Source organism: Scleropages formosus, chromosome 3 (assembly GCF_900964775.1).
Source record: "Scleropages formosus chromosome 3, fSclFor1.1, whole genome shotgun sequence".
Classification (NCBI taxonomy): Eukaryota; Metazoa; Chordata; class Actinopteri; order Osteoglossiformes; family Osteoglossidae; genus Scleropages; species Scleropages formosus.
This window is the reverse complement of record NC_041808.1, coordinates 30,696,803-30,712,281: the sequence shown is the minus strand read 5'-3', so window position 1 is coordinate 30,712,281 and position 15,479 is coordinate 30,696,803. Positions and strand designations below refer to the sequence as shown.

General features: G+C 44.7%; 1 protein-coding gene across 1 annotated transcript in view; it reads right to left on the bottom strand.

Annotated features, from left to right (window-relative positions):
• Positions 1-15,479, bottom strand: part of LOC108925949 (voltage-dependent T-type calcium channel subunit alpha-1I-like) — a 62,069-nt gene that overhangs the window by 24,972 nt on the left and 21,618 nt on the right. Inside the window, 10 exon segments of the mRNA XM_018738331.2 lie at positions 667-757; positions 1,050-1,205; positions 1,530-1,647; positions 2,627-2,812; positions 2,965-3,116; positions 7,992-8,156; positions 8,158-8,378; positions 9,178-9,511; positions 12,166-12,258; positions 12,411-12,753. Coding sequence (XP_018593847.1) covers positions 667-757; positions 1,050-1,205; positions 1,530-1,647; positions 2,627-2,812; positions 2,965-3,116; positions 7,992-8,156; positions 8,158-8,378; positions 9,178-9,511; positions 12,166-12,258; positions 12,411-12,753 — 1,859 coding nt within the window.

Below are 15,479 nucleotides of genomic sequence, written 5' to 3'. Positions count from 1 at the left end.
ATCATCTTACTTGTCAAGGAGATAAGTCCAAAGGTAGCATCTCTAACCACTACACCACCAACTGTCCCTCCACACTAATGCATATGAACACTTACAGCACATTGAAAACCACATTTTGCCTCTCATTAAAAAATATCTACATCTTATTGAAAAGGAAAAAAAAAAATCCTTTAAGAGTCAGAACCTTGTGATCCTCCTTTAAAAGATCCATTTTGGCTAAGGGGAGCAGCTTTATGCAGGTTTTTAGAATTCAGGGAGAAAAATAATATCTGTGTATAACATACATTCTCAATCAACTCCATGTTTTGATCCATCCCCTCAAGCTAAAGCATGTCTACAGTTCAAATAGAACTTGTCCTTTTTGAGCTTGCCAGAGGAAGAGTCAATCAGAGAAGGGCCTCTCCACCCTGGGAAAACCTCCATCATCAATAAAACTGAGGAATGTACACTGATATGATTGGCCAATGAAATGCTGAACACATATCAATTAGTCTTTTTAATTTTGATTAAGAGGTGCACACACATGTGATTCTGTGGAAGGGCAGTGTGAAGTAGGCATCTTTTAGTCTTACTAATCTTGACCGAGAGGTTTGCAGCACTGTGATCCTATGGATGATATTAAACGCATATCTAATAGGCTATTAGTGATGGATTTCAGGGCTCTACCTGAGATGTGGAGAGAATCTCTGTGCTTCTCGCTCTCATCAAAGTTGGATGAAGACCTGTCATCTTCAGAGTAAGATCGATTTGCATCCCCCTGAGGGAAGGGGACCGCGAGAGCGGAAACAAGAGGGAGAAGAAAAGGAGAGGGGTAAAGGAAACATGTACACTTCTTTCACACAGTTTTTCACCTCGCCTTAAGTAACTTTTAAGAAATAATCAGGAAAAATAAGTTCACTGTGAAATCATAATTAGTAAATTTTGAGAAAGACACAAAATATAATCTTTGTAACAAAAAAAAAACCCTACAGCCATTCCTTTCCAATTCTAGTGTGAGCGATAAATCTGCGACTGAAAATGGGGTTTCATTTTCACGCGTCTTCCCAAACCTCAGCCTGGAAGCCCTCCACCAGGATGGCCACGAGCAGGTTGAAGAGGACATAGTTCCCAAAGGTCATGAGGGCCACAAAGTAAAGTGCGGCCCAAGGGGAGGTGGAGGCCATGCCGTTGTACAGCACCATGTTCCAGTCCTCCTGGGTCAGTATCTGCAGCAATAGCACAAACACATATACATGCTTTGTGCTTTGGGCCTCTGTGGTTGGCCTGAACAGACTAAGGAAAGCCAGCATTGGCAGCGGCGACCTCCTGTACTGCGTAAAACCCAGTGCAAAAGTGCACATTTATCGTGGAGGACATCGTCCATGCCGTCATGTAGCCCACCAAAGAAAGAAATGTACAGGAGAATGGCGTGGGCTGTCAGTACTCTTAGTGTACCGTACGCTCTGAACCCGTGCTGCGGATCAGGGCAAAGGATCTGCCTTGTGGTGCGGAGAAGGAAGTGCGGAGCGAGGCTGTCAGATGTTCCGTACCTGGAACACGGTGACAATGGCCCAGAGCAGTGAGTCAAAGTTCTTTCTGTCTGGAACAGTGTCCCCAGCTTCTGTCTTCAGACTGAATTTACACCCAAAGATGTGCATTCCCAGGATGCTGTCAGCAACCAGAGAGTGGAAAGAGTGGAGAGTAAACATGCTTGTCTTTTCGCTCCTATTTGTGACACATTCGGCCACACATCTGCTACAACTGGCTGTTGACAAAGCTCGGTCCCGCATCTAGGGAACAGCACCTTCTCCGGCTCAGCCTCCTCGTGCGGCTCTTCTAAGCGCACCAGTCGATGCGCTGCTGATGTTAAACAGCGAGCAACAGTCCTGAAATCAAGCGTCAGCGACGGTGGTTGTTTTGCTCAGACGCACCTTTTTAAGCTAAGATGCGGCATCTCAGGGCCTGCATGAGAGAGCGCTGAGAGTTTATACTAAATGGCTGACAAAAATGTCCATTTAGCTAAAATAATGTCTTGGTGCCATCAGAGATGAAGTGTATAAACTCGGGACCGGCAAGAGAGACAGCTGCTCCAGAATGCTAGATGCGAAGACGAATTGTTTGCGCTTATTAATGCGCCTTGCTCCTCTGGTCCATCTGTCTCGGTGGAACTACGCGGGAAGAGCGCTGGCAGAGCGCACGCTGGGAGACTCAGCCGCACAGCCACCTTCTCCATCAATCTCACTCACTGTGTTATTGGCTTGTCATTTTGCCTGGACCCCAGGCCCTGTCAACTGGCTGGGGCCAAAAGTGCTGCGCCAGAAATGGACCCGCAAAGTTGATTATGGTCCACATGGACACACACCCTGACACACACTCCGATTCACTCAGCAGCAGTGCATGCTGTAGCACAGCTTAAAGTGGTGCGACCGTAATTCGCTAACCTTGAGGGGGTGTTTTTAAGCACTTTTTCAAAGATAATGTTCCCTAATGAATAGTAAATCCACAAAACAAATATTTACTTTGCAAATGTTTTCATAACATTGTGCCTTTTTAAAACTGTTGTGAACTTTAACTTTCAAAGCTGTGTGTGTGTGTGTGTCTGCGGTGAGAGAACACAGAATCCCAAGTGGCAGCAGTGGACACAGACCTGAAGATGAAGATGAAGAGCATCAGCAGCATGCAGAAGGTGGCCACGTTGTCCATGGTCTTCATGAGCACCACCAGCTGTCGCCGCAGTGCGGGCATGAAGCGCACAAGCTTGATGACACGGAGGAGTCGGAAGGTCCGCAGCACTGACAGACCGCCATCCGCCTGGCCGACAATCTCGCACACACTTGGGTGGCGCCCACGCGCACGCACACACACACACACACACACACACACACACACACACACACACAAACAAAATGATGATCAGCACCAGCTTGGCTGACTGCCCCCCTTCTCTTACTCACACTCCTGCTCCATGAGCCATGAGCACCAGACCTGATAATGACAATGATGCCATCGAAGATGTTGTAGGGGTTGCGCAAGTAGCTGAAGAAGCCGAAAGCAGTGAGCTTGAGGATCATCTCCAGGGTGAACATGCTGGTGAAAACGATGTTGCTGATCTCCAGGACATTGGTGAGCTCCTCTGGCTGGCGACAAGAGGTATACAATTCAGAACGGTGGCCAGAGAAAGAAAGAGTCTGTTCTAAATCTCCTCCAATGGGAACAAAAAAAAAAAGAAACATATTTCTCATGGGTTTATTGTTATCATTACATCAGCATGAACATCCCCGAGAAAGAGGATTTATTTCTACAGTTTTCAGCGAGTAACTTGCTGTCTGATATGCCAGGAGAAGGGCAAGTGCTCCCGCAGGTGAAGAATATCTCCATGTAGAGATGAGATTGTGCAGCGATAATGGACCCGACACCATACAAACACTATCCTGCTAACAGCAGCAGCGAGTGACAAACACCTTTATCCCACACTCTCTTGGGGGACAAAAACACAACCTCTCTTATTTAATTCCTTGCCCTTTTTCTTCACTCCACTTCTTTGTCCCCATTATCAGGCTGTGCTGTCTCACAGTGATCAATAGCCCCTTATTGATTAGCTTAGGTAGAGGAAAAAAAATTTTTCCTCCTCACATGAGCAAATCCGCTGTGTCGGAGGCCCCCGAAGAAATTGCTTTAAGATGAAAATATTGACATAGTTATCAGCGGTGCTAATTGTAACCTTAAATATAAACAAATATGCATCAAATGTCTGCATTTCTGCAAACCTCTTGTTCCTTAACACAAGATGTCTTTGCTTTTTCTCGTCTTCCCTTTGAGTTTAATCTGGTGATCCTGCCTGCAGTCGGCAGCCCTGCCTAATAATGAAGTTAAACTTTCAGTAACTATTTCAGCGCCACGTGTTTCATCTGGCAGCATTAAACTACACATGAAAAGTGAACAGAAATGTTAATACATATGCACCTGGAATATACTGGCAATGGCCAGTAGTCCAGCTTTCCCTCCTGCAGACCACAGAGTCATTAAATTTTATTTGAGCCAAGGTCAATGCTAAATTCTCATAGGGAAATTTCACACTGGTTTTACACCAATTATCTCAAGCTGATGCAGTCCCATTTGTTATATTTAGAGCAAAACAATGACCTGCTTTGTAAAAGAGTAATAGATTTGATTATAAGTGTGGTCTGCAGGATGGAGAGCCTGACTGCAGCGGGAGGGGAGTGTGGGGTGAGATGTTGCAGTGGCTCCCCCAGGGCTGCGAGTTTGGACCACAAGAACACCACGGCTTGCCATGACGGCTGGGCAGCAGCTAATGCTGTAGGTACAGTAAGCACATGGGCTTCTAACATGAAGCTTAGCAGTTAAAGTCCTGGAGGAAGCTCTGCTATGTAACCTCATCAGTAATAAATAATAATAAATGTGGGAAGAGCCAGCATGCTATTGTTCAGCTTCCCTGGCATCAACATCCACAACTCAGCCTAAATATATTTCCTGTTGTATTAAATTATCAGTTTTTTTTTGATAGTTCTGAAAACTATCATTTGGATAACAATGCTGCTTTCAGAAGACAGGTTTATTTCTCAATCCTAGAAATGTCAAAAAGACATTTAGAAATTATTGGTGCAATAAAGTAGTCTACCATCTGGCAGGAGGAACGAGGGAAGGGGTTTAGTTTGCTAGAGCTGCGAGATGCAATAAACACAATGACATCAACTGGACACGAGCGCTCAGTCCCCCATGCAGTCACAGTGGCCCTGCAGGGCGCTCATACTCTCAGTACTTGCTGAGGTTGACGGATGTGTCGCCGTAGGGATGAGCAATTGGACCGGCCCAACTTGTTGAGTAACGCATTTTGTTATTAAGTGCGTGTTATTAATCGAGTAATTAATTACCGTTCATTGGCAGGAGTGGAAAGTTCCACCACAAAATCGTTTTTGGTAAAGCAATAAACATCATCTTTTAGGGGTTTTTAAATTAAAAAGTACCCTGAAAATAGAAAGTCAGTATTGGTTTTATTCACTGTATTTCCAACGTGTATTGGTATTCTACTGGTTTTCAGTGGCTCTGAGCATTTCTTTTACTTTCTGCTGAAAATGTTTTTTCACAGGAGGGATCTTAATTACTTTAAAGTGTGATGGCATCTATTGTTGGTATTTTATTGCATTAAAGGTCTGTCTCCGATGCATGAAAAGAGTAAAGTCAAAGACATCCAACTGGGCTCTCAGGTTTTCTCCAGAGCAGATTCATTCAGTGGTAACCATGTTTTACACTGTGAGATTCTACTGGAAAGTGAGGTGATTCTTGCTGTATAAAGGTTACCACTGGTTTACGCTGATCTTGTGTCGAATGATTGCAGTGATTATCAGTAGTTACCAGTGGGTCAATGGTTTTTCAACAGGGGTGCATATGGCGGCATTGAAATCCGCAAAAGAAGTTGGTGTTACTTAATTTCTTTACTCATCTTAAATGCAATTAAGTTACATGTCATTTTAGAAGGGTGATTATATAAACATGAAACTGAGAGACTTTTCATATATAGCGTGGACGAGAAAATATATACAGATGCTCCTCGACTAACGATGGGGTTACGTTGCGATAAACCCATCGTAAGTGGAAAAATTGTAAGTCGAAAAAAACATACAGTACCGCATTTACTGAATATCATAGCCCAACCATGCTGAGAACACGTACCATTGCTTACAGCTGGGAAAATTTAGGCAGGAGACAAACATGGGCGTTTAGTAGACATGATGTGATGTGAAAGCACAAAATAAGAAAACGCTTTCAACACAGTATCGGTTGTTTACACTTGCGCTCATTTACACTCGTTGACGTGATCGCTACAGAGACTGCGAGCGTGGTTGAGTTGATGCTGCGGCTCGCTGTCATCGCCCAGCATCAGGAGAGAGTATCCTACTGCATATCGGAAGCACGGGAGCAGACTGAAAATTCAAAATTCGTAGAATGGATTCTACCGAATGCGTGTCACTTATCGTACCATCGTAACTTCGAAAAATCATAAGTCGAACCATCGAAAGTAGAGGAGCATCTGTGTAAAAATAGAAAAATGCCTTCTAATTAGATTTTGCCCCAGTGTCAATTGTTTTGTGATACTATTTAAAATACCGTTTTGTGATAAAAGCACCATATTTTTATCTGAGACTGAAAGATCAACAGTGGACTGATATATTGTGGTACGTTCAATAATATGTACACATTAGTACATTCAACCACTTTATTCGTAGAAATTGTTCTTAAAATAGTAACATTTCTCAAACCTGTATTATGTAATTGAGCCTCTCAACTGTGTATGAAATATAAACAGCACGTTAACATCCCCCATCCTCACAAGAACACAGCAAGACTCCAAGCACCACAAGGTGATTCCCGGCAACACGATTCCTGTCCCGGGTTAACAGTTCCCTGCAATCATTCAACACAACATCATACTCGACACAACAAATACTCATGGTCACACTGAAGACAGTTACAGAGAATTACAAAATGTAATAAATTTATGTGCCTATGTACAGGAACTTAATTATACTGAGCATAAGGAAAAATGGGAGAACACCATCCTATTGTATTGAGAATCTCAACCGATCACAACCACCGATCAATGTAAATTGAATATCACAACCGAAGGAACAGACTGAATACTGTTATTATTTAGCCAATGCTTTCGTCCAAAGTGAAAATTAAACTACTTAAATTCATACAGCAAGGTAATTTCTACTGGAGCAATATAAGGTAATACCTCGCTCAGTGGTAGTCCAACAGGAGGTGGGACCCGGACCTTTGATCCTTTGAGTCCTTATAGAAATAAATTATAAACATGTAACTAATAAACTTAGTCACTTAAATGACTTTCAGGGAGCAGGACTGAAAAGAGAGTCTTGTGCATCATTCAAGGAATTTACAGAAACAGAGGCTCCTGACGGACAGAAGTAAAGACCTCAACGCAGGGAAGGTATAGGAAGTGTATTCTCTCTCAGAGGGAAGTGCTCCCTGTGGTCTCCTTTTGAAGGTCTCACACCCTCCTCCTGAAGGCAGGAAAGGGTTAAATGAAGAGCGATGAGTACAGTGTCCCTCCTCTACCCCCCCTTTACGCTACAGCGGCCACGTACCATATTTATATAAAGAGCTATAATAACATGGATCCCCTTCACTGGTGTAAACAAAGCTTTAATCTTGTGATCAGTGATCATCTAGTGTCAAACATTTGTTTGTGCCGCTACATGGCGCCTCATTGTCATACATGAAAATACCTTTTAATTTGGTTATTACTTCATTTTTGGGTGAAACATTTTTCATCCAAGAACTAATGACATTTTTCTGTAAGAAATAAAGTTGATTTGATCTCCTCACAATTGCAATTTACCTAACTGGGTAATTTCACAGAACGAATTTACCCTGTCACAGGTGAGGAATGGGTGTATTTCTAAGAGGTGGTCTTGCCAAGCAGATTGTTCACATATCATTTTTAATAAAAAGCTATCAATAATAAATCTGTCATGCTCAGTAGTTGACAATTTCGTTAAACAATGCTATTCGGTACTCAGCGTGTCGACTCGTATATGTACGTTACTCGGTGGGAGGGACAGTTTTGTTTTGGTGGGATGCTTGGACCACATGTGATTTTAGCTTCAAGTTTAATCGAGGTCATGCAGCTGCTTAAACGTTTGGTTTTATTACTGAATTTCAGGCCTAGAATCTTTTTTAAGTATAAATGTGAATATTTTGCAGGATTTATTACTGAAGTGAACACCTAGCTCAAAAATAGAGTCCTCTTGTGGAACATGAACACACAAGCCTCAAGCTAAAAGCCCATATTCTTAATGACCGTGCTGGCTGCTGATCTGACACGGTTTAAGGAAGGTGTCTAAACAAAAAATGGTAAAATTCCAAGAAAGAATAAGACTGCAAAATCCAATGGCTGCAATACAAAAATATCAGTTAGAATATGCCTGTAATACACAGCACTGGGGGTAGAGCGGAAACATTGATTGTACCTGATCATGGTGCTCTATGCCCATGCTGATGGTATTGATGAGGATGGCTATCATAATCCCTCTGTTAAAGTACTTGCTCTCCACAATTCCCCACAGCTTGAGCCGCATCTCATCCCAGAGGCCCTTGCAAAAGCCCCAGCATGTCTGCTTCTTCCCGATTTTTTTTGTGGTCCACCTCCTCGTCGGCCCCGTCTTCCAAATGGTTGCCCTCCCCATCAGTTTCCTCCACAGCATCCTCCTCCTCCTCCTCCTCTTCGCTGGCCCTGATGGACAGGGCCATGTTGCAGTGGGGGCAGTCATCAGGGTCGGGCACATCTGACAGGGGGGTGGGGCTGCCCAGTGTTTGCGAGTTATTCTCAGACTTGCCGTGGTGGGGACAGGTAGATGCTACCAGGATGGAGAGAGTTTGAAAAGAGTAAGAGAGGAAACAAACTGAGAGAGAAGCAGTTCCTTGGTTCAAGCACAGCGTGCGACTACAAGTAGTCCTTGTTCTGTTCCGACGACCTCTTCACATGTCAGCTTTGTCGTAAATCGCAAAACCCCCTCGTACTGTATTATATAACCATTAAGGATACATTAACAACTAACATGCATAAATGCTATGCTGCATTATAAATATATTGTATTTTCTTCACTAATTTCACACATTGTTCATGTTAAAATGATGCAGCTACGGAAAAGTAATAATATCAACAGGGTACACTGTCACAATTCAATTTTTATGATGCACTAGTATTTTCGCTTTCATTTCTAAATCTGTTTTCGTTTGCCTTTTCTTTTCTGTACCACCAGAACACTCACATTTTTGCTTGCTAGCAATAATAAATAAAGATAAAAACAAATAAATAATAAGTAACTTGAACGGAATCGCAAAAACATTTTTGTAGCTAACACACAATTGCTGATAGACACACCGGCTGAGTCAATGACATCAATGCCTTGCATCAGCGCGGCCAGCTGATGTTACCGTACAGCGCATGGAGCGGTCGCTGTTAGACGTTATGACCAAATGTCGAGACTTAAAATAATATATTGTGGCCGATGGGCCGGCTGCTGTAAGCCTGGGTTGTAACTCATCAGTCCAACACACACTGCATCTGCCTCATTGCTGGACCTCTACAAAAAGTAAGGGAAATGCTTCTCTTCATCTCGCACCCCATCACTCTGGCGACATGGATCCACTTACAGAGCTGGGGATGGTGATGTCTCTCTCCGCCATTTACATTGGTGCTGCTCCCAAGCCTGCCTGCCCTGCAACGGCTGCCCCCCTGCGGTGGTGGGCGGCCACGCAATGCATTGTAGAGGGCAGCGGAGCGGCGGCGTGCCTTGCGGAGCACGTGACACACATACTGGAAGATCTCCTCGTAGCAGTCGCCCGGCTCGGCCATGCTGGCCAGAGTGCTGGAGGACAGGCAACGTGCCCGCTGCTCTTGCATCAACTGGTGCTCCCGCTGCTTGGTCTCAGAGAACTGTGTGGCAATCACCACCAGGCAAAGGTTGATCATGAAAAAGGAGCCAATCTGCAAGGGGGGGCGTGCAGCAAACAACGGGACAACAATTTCAGTTTCATCGTGCATCTGTTACATTTCATCACTGCAAATTCCGGTTGGAAAGACATAAAGTGGTGTAAGTGCAGGTTGGGTTTAGGATGTGCCCTGGTCCAGAGCAAAGCACAAATCTTCTTTCTGTGCCCTTCTGCTGTGCATTGGTGAATAGCCCACCATTAAACATACCCTGCTGCGCACAATGACATCACTATCTTAATGGGAGAATTTTTCCCTAAGGATTACAAGGCAGGCGACTTTGTTTGCGAACAGGAGATAATGCGTTTATAATCTCTTCTTTATGTTCCATAGAGTTTTACATGTTTGCTCCGAAATTCCCATAGGCCAGTTCATTTACTGCAGCCTAATGGATTTCATTTTGTTGTTACTAGACTCCTCTCCGAGCAGGCTAACATCTCCATGTCTTTTTTGTAGGGGTATAAATCTGTCCCAGAAATTCCAGATGATTGTTCAAACAAGACTTTCTGCTTCCACTTCGTAGAAAGGGATTCATTTCAAAATGTTCAAACTGTCACTGTCTTGTCAGGTCCTAGTGATCTTGCCCTTATGCAGACAACCGACGGTTTAAACAAATGATGCACCTCATGTCATCCTCATTTCACCCAAAGGCATCGTGATATTATCATTTAAATTATGTAAGCATCATGTTTCTCAGATATTGGGTTGTCTGTTGTTATCACCATTCCAGAGACCACACAGCCACTGTGGAATTAAACTGTGTGCTTTGCTTTTTTTTTTCCATGTCGTCAATAAACTGGTCGCCAACAGTGGGTTAAAGCTGCATGTTCGCAGGGTGGCGCAGGGATCTCACATGCTCAGGTGGAGGGAGCTCCCAGAGTCCCTTCGCAGCCCTCTTAGGGCTGTATCAGGGTGGCAGATTTATGAACCGTTGAACCAAGCCTGCTTTGAATTTGGAGCTGCGTGCCAGAGCCCTAACTCATCTACAGCTACATTTATGTCTTCAACCAAGGACAGCCTTCATCAAGCTTTCAACCAAGGTTCAGCCCTCAGATTTCAGTTGGCAGGGACTACGGGGAAGAGGATCATTCAAACTGTTATAAGGCGGCGAAGAGCCTGCATAGCACAGTCAGCACACCCCACGGTGAACCTAATCAGAACTTTAACTGGGCTGCCAGAGCATCGTGAACAAAGCACTGCTAATAGCGGGCTGTCTTCCAGGATCGACACCAATGCGTTTCGCAGTTGGTTGTGCGTCCGTCGGTGATTAGCAAGTTCCTTCGCGGTTTCAGTTTCATTCGAGCCAAGGCACGCACGCAGCCCACTGATGAGCGTCCACCCGCTTGGAGAAAATTTTACGTTGCTTGTAAAATATACGGCATCGAATCTATCAGCAGAGATCCTTGCGTGTAAAGAACCGATGAGCAGCGCTGCGAAGTGCAGAAGACACTAAAGCCGAAGCTGTCTGAGCAAAAGAGCTGTTAAAGAAGCAGGAGACAGACAAGTGGGATACGTCAGCGAGCACAAGCCACACAACGATTCTGATCTTTCACCCCCATTAGAGGGCTGGGTCTGCTTTTGTTTGTCAAGCTGCAGGGAGGGATATAGCCGAGGGCCAGAGCCTGTGGAGGCTGAGGAGGTGTGGGGGTGGGGGATAAGGAGGGGGTGTGCAGTGGGTTGTCTAGCGGAGACAAGAGCAGAGCACAAAGATGGACACAGGCAAAGGTCACACACAGTGGAGGAATTTAATTTCCCAGCAGGATCCATTCAAGTTGTTTAAATTATTAAACTGACACTGCTGCTTAGAAGCTTACTTGAGACTCCGCAATAATATTTGATGTGAAAATATTACACCGGATCCGAGAAGACTTTTAATATAATGTCATCCACAGGAATGCATCCAATCGTTATTTGTATTTTCCTAGTTGATGGGATCCTTTGTGAAATCGCATGATCAGACTGGATGAAATAACCCGTGAGGCACACAATAACACCGTAGGAAAATGCCGTCATCACGCGTGGTAAAAATCAAGTAAGTGGTGGCTCTTGCCACCCTTAGAAAATAAGCCCTTTCGCGAGCTATTTATTGTTCACCGCTTCTATCCAGCTGCGTGGTTCACCAGCTATCAGGAAAGGATGTGTTGCCTAGGAGGAATCCGAGAGTGTCGCAGGTCCCAGGGGCCTGAAGGTCACGTGGTACGGCAGGGAAAAGGTCTTACACCTCAGCCCCTGTCAGACAGTGGTGGGCTACGCCGTTACCATTCTGACAACCCTGTGCGCCTAACAGCTCTAATTAAACAACCATTCTGTCACACAGACATCAGCAAAGTGAACTAATATTAGAACCGACGGCCAAAACTGCGGGATGTTTACCCACGGGCAACATTCTCTTAAAAGTTCAAACACTGCAGTGTAAAACTAGCTTGACATTTCAATAAGTTAACACGCTTAAAAATCAACACGCTTGTCTTAAGCAGGGTGACCATAAGGTAGCGATGTCACCAGCCGAAAAAAGGGAAACGTGACACCTGAGAAGGGGATTCATTATTGGTTGTCTCCAGTCCCGTGATGCACTACAAGGGGCAGAGCAGCAGTGAGTATTAACATCAGGCCAGCTCCCGAGGGAGTGATAACTCGTTGGTGCCACTTACGATAATGAGGAAGATGAAGTAGATGAAGTTGTAGAAGGAGTGGGCGTCCATCACGTAGTACATGATCTCCACCCAGCCTTCCAGGGTGATCACCTGAACAAGGACACACACACACAAATTACTTCGCTTAATTACTTCCAGAAAACCTTAAACCGAGACAATCACCGGGCAGTGATGAAAAGCCACCCCTCCGACACAGTCATCTCGGGATGGAGGGGGTGCTGAGCTGGGAACTGGTTGCAAACCTGGAAGATGACGATCCAGGCGTAGCCAATGTTGTCGAAGTTGATGGCGCCCTTGTGCGGGTTGCTGTGGCCCGTGTGGCAGCGGGTATAGTACTGGTTCCAGTTGACGCAGAGGCCCACGTCGCTGGCGGTGCCATTGACCAGTGGCTCAGGGCCCAGGCCCAGTGCCTGCCGCTGCAGCGCATCCTCTTTGTCCAGGCAGCATTCGCGGCCACCCTCTCGCCTTGCTGGCACGTCACGGCATGACATAATGCCGTTATCGGTCGCCAGCGAACAGATGAAGGGCCGCTCATCGTCTTCCTCGGGCTGATAGTAAGGGGCAGGCAAAGAGATGCCTGAAGTCCTGGGTGGAGAGAGGCAGAAGGTGACAAGGCTTGAAGGTGGAGTTGTAAGGTTCAAGGAAGTCAAAGTGTTGCGTTCCAAACACCAATACACAGCGTGAAGTATCAGAGGTAAAATATCCAACTGTACAAAAGGGAAAAGAAATAAATTAAGGCCACTGGAAAGAATATCAGAATTGGCATGTTCAGACAAATGATTAAATTAAAGAGATTTATAATGAGCAAAAGCTGTAAGAGAAGAAAGGGATATCTTGGGATAATTGTGTGCCAGAGGCGGTGTTTGGCCATATTGGAGTTCGCTGGTTCAGGTGGGGGAGAAATAAAGGGCCGCACACACTACTTAGGGAAATGCAAGGCAGGTTGACGAGCGGGAGGGAAGGGAGAGGCGTGTGAAACACATCCCCTAAGCAAAGAAAAGCATATTGTTTCATGGTTTTGCACCTACCAACCAATGCCAAAACCCACTTGTCCCGAGCAGGGTCATGGTGACCTGGAGCCTATCCCGGACACACAGGGCGCGCAAGGCAGAAGAGGAAATCACCCTGGGCGGAATGCCAGTCCATAGCAAGGCACTCTAAGCAGGACTCGAACCCTGGACCCACCACACAGTGGCCACTGGCAAAACCTACTGTGCCACCACACCCCCCTTTGGTTGGGTACCATTTATCCTTAATTATGTCTAACGTTATACCGGAGGCTTCTAAATTTGGGAGAAGGCGGTAAGGAAGGACTGCTAGAGAGGCGTCTTTTCACTGAGAGGTCAAACCTGCAATTCAGAAGCATCCTTAGACAAATAAGCAGAAACATGTGGTCCTATACACTCCTCTTGGCCTTGCCCTCCTCCCCGCCAATCTTGCCGATCTAAGGCGAACAGGAGGCTTAGACATAGGAACCATATGGTACAAGTACCAAATCTGAGGTTTCTAATGATTTATTCCTTCCTTTGACTTGTAATGTGCAGTGCAGTGACACCAAGGCCTACCCAACATGCACTGTAGCAGAAGTTGAGCCGAGAGAACAGCAGGAGCGGGGAAGAGGGCTGAAGAGTTGAAGCCCACGCATAGGAGGCTCTTGTTCAACGCTCATGAAAGCTTGCATTTAACAAGCCCAGGTTGAAAGGCTTTTGGAAAGTGAATTCTGGTAAATTTAATTAATTTGATGTAAATTAATTCAGTTTGTAAATCTGTGATTAAAGAGCTTGCGCTCCATGGATATTTGTATAACACTGAAAGCAAAGGTGCTCGGTGCTTCCCAGGGACTGGAATCTTACAGGTGTTTCCTACCTATACAGCAATCTCACTTTTGTCTCTTATTGACCATGACAGTCATTTCTAACGCTGTTGCATTCGTAATATTATTTATCATCTGCTATCGAATGGCTGCTGTGATTTGATAACCGCTGCCGAGTTCCTCGCCTGACAATCTACTTACCGCAGGTTTAATCTCAAATTTACCTTGCCCGCTCTCCCATGTCACTCCGGCCTTCCCAAAGTGTGCACTTGAACGCAGTACTCTCACTGGCACCATCCCTGGCAATGTGCCACTTGCTCTGTCGGTGACGTTAAGGTGCCAGCGAAACACCGCAAACCATTTCTATGTCGAGCATCCATGTGTTTGTATTTGCATGCTGGGTGGCAACCCCCACTGCTTCTATTCTCATTCACTGGGATCATTCACAGAATACCGCAAAGTCATGAAATTGTGCTGAAATAATACCAGCCGGGTCACGCTGTGATATTGCGATTTATGTAGTTTTACAGTGACACTTAAAGTCTTTATTTTCTAAAATCATTAATCTCATTTTTAAGCATGTTTAAGAAATTTGATAAGTAAGTACAGTAACTAAATATAGTGTGGTCATTGATTCCATAAAAAAAAGGCTATTGTAGAATTAATAGCCACACTATATTTGAGGCTGCCTCATATCCATATATCTCTTTCAGCGAGTGAATAAGGGCCAACTGCGTCTTAATCTCAATATTGTAGCGTGCTGGGGTGGTCCTATCCATCAGCGCACCATTACACGTGTACTTTCCTACAGAGCACATAGCAGAGCTGAGGAAACCCTGACCCGGGTTCCGATTTTCAGCAAAGAGGACAGGGACAGATGCATGCGTGTGCACTTACAACGATGCACATGTACAGCAATACATGTAAACAGACAGCCCAACAGAAAAAAAAAAAATAAATAACAATGGGTTGTCGGTCTGATTAAAAGAAGAAAATGCATTGCACATCACCACAATGAAGAAATCCTTTTGTGCCTCATTGATTAACATTTAGCTGACTCACAATGTTAAGGTACTTACAATTATTTACCCATTTATACAGCTGAGTAATTTTACTGGAGCAATTCAGGGTAAGTACCTTGCATAAGGGTACTGTTACGTTACCAGCTGGTATACTAGGTATAGGTAAGAATTGTATTATACACTTTTAAATTGAAAAATGTGGTGGGTGTCCTCAATAAATTACAATAAGCTTTGGGAAATTCAGGGAGGTTAATAAAAAACGTGAGAGAGGAAAAACAACATATTCAGAGAAGAAATTGGTTTGAGACAACTATCTAAATGAGTAGAGTAAAAGGACTGCTGCCTAAACTAATCCCCCCTGAGACAGCATCCAGGAAAAACAATTTCTGCCTTGGCCAGATGTTAGGCATGGTTTAGGTCAAATACCTGCAGGGAGAGGAAAGGACAGTCAACCTGTCTAGTAGCACATCTGATGG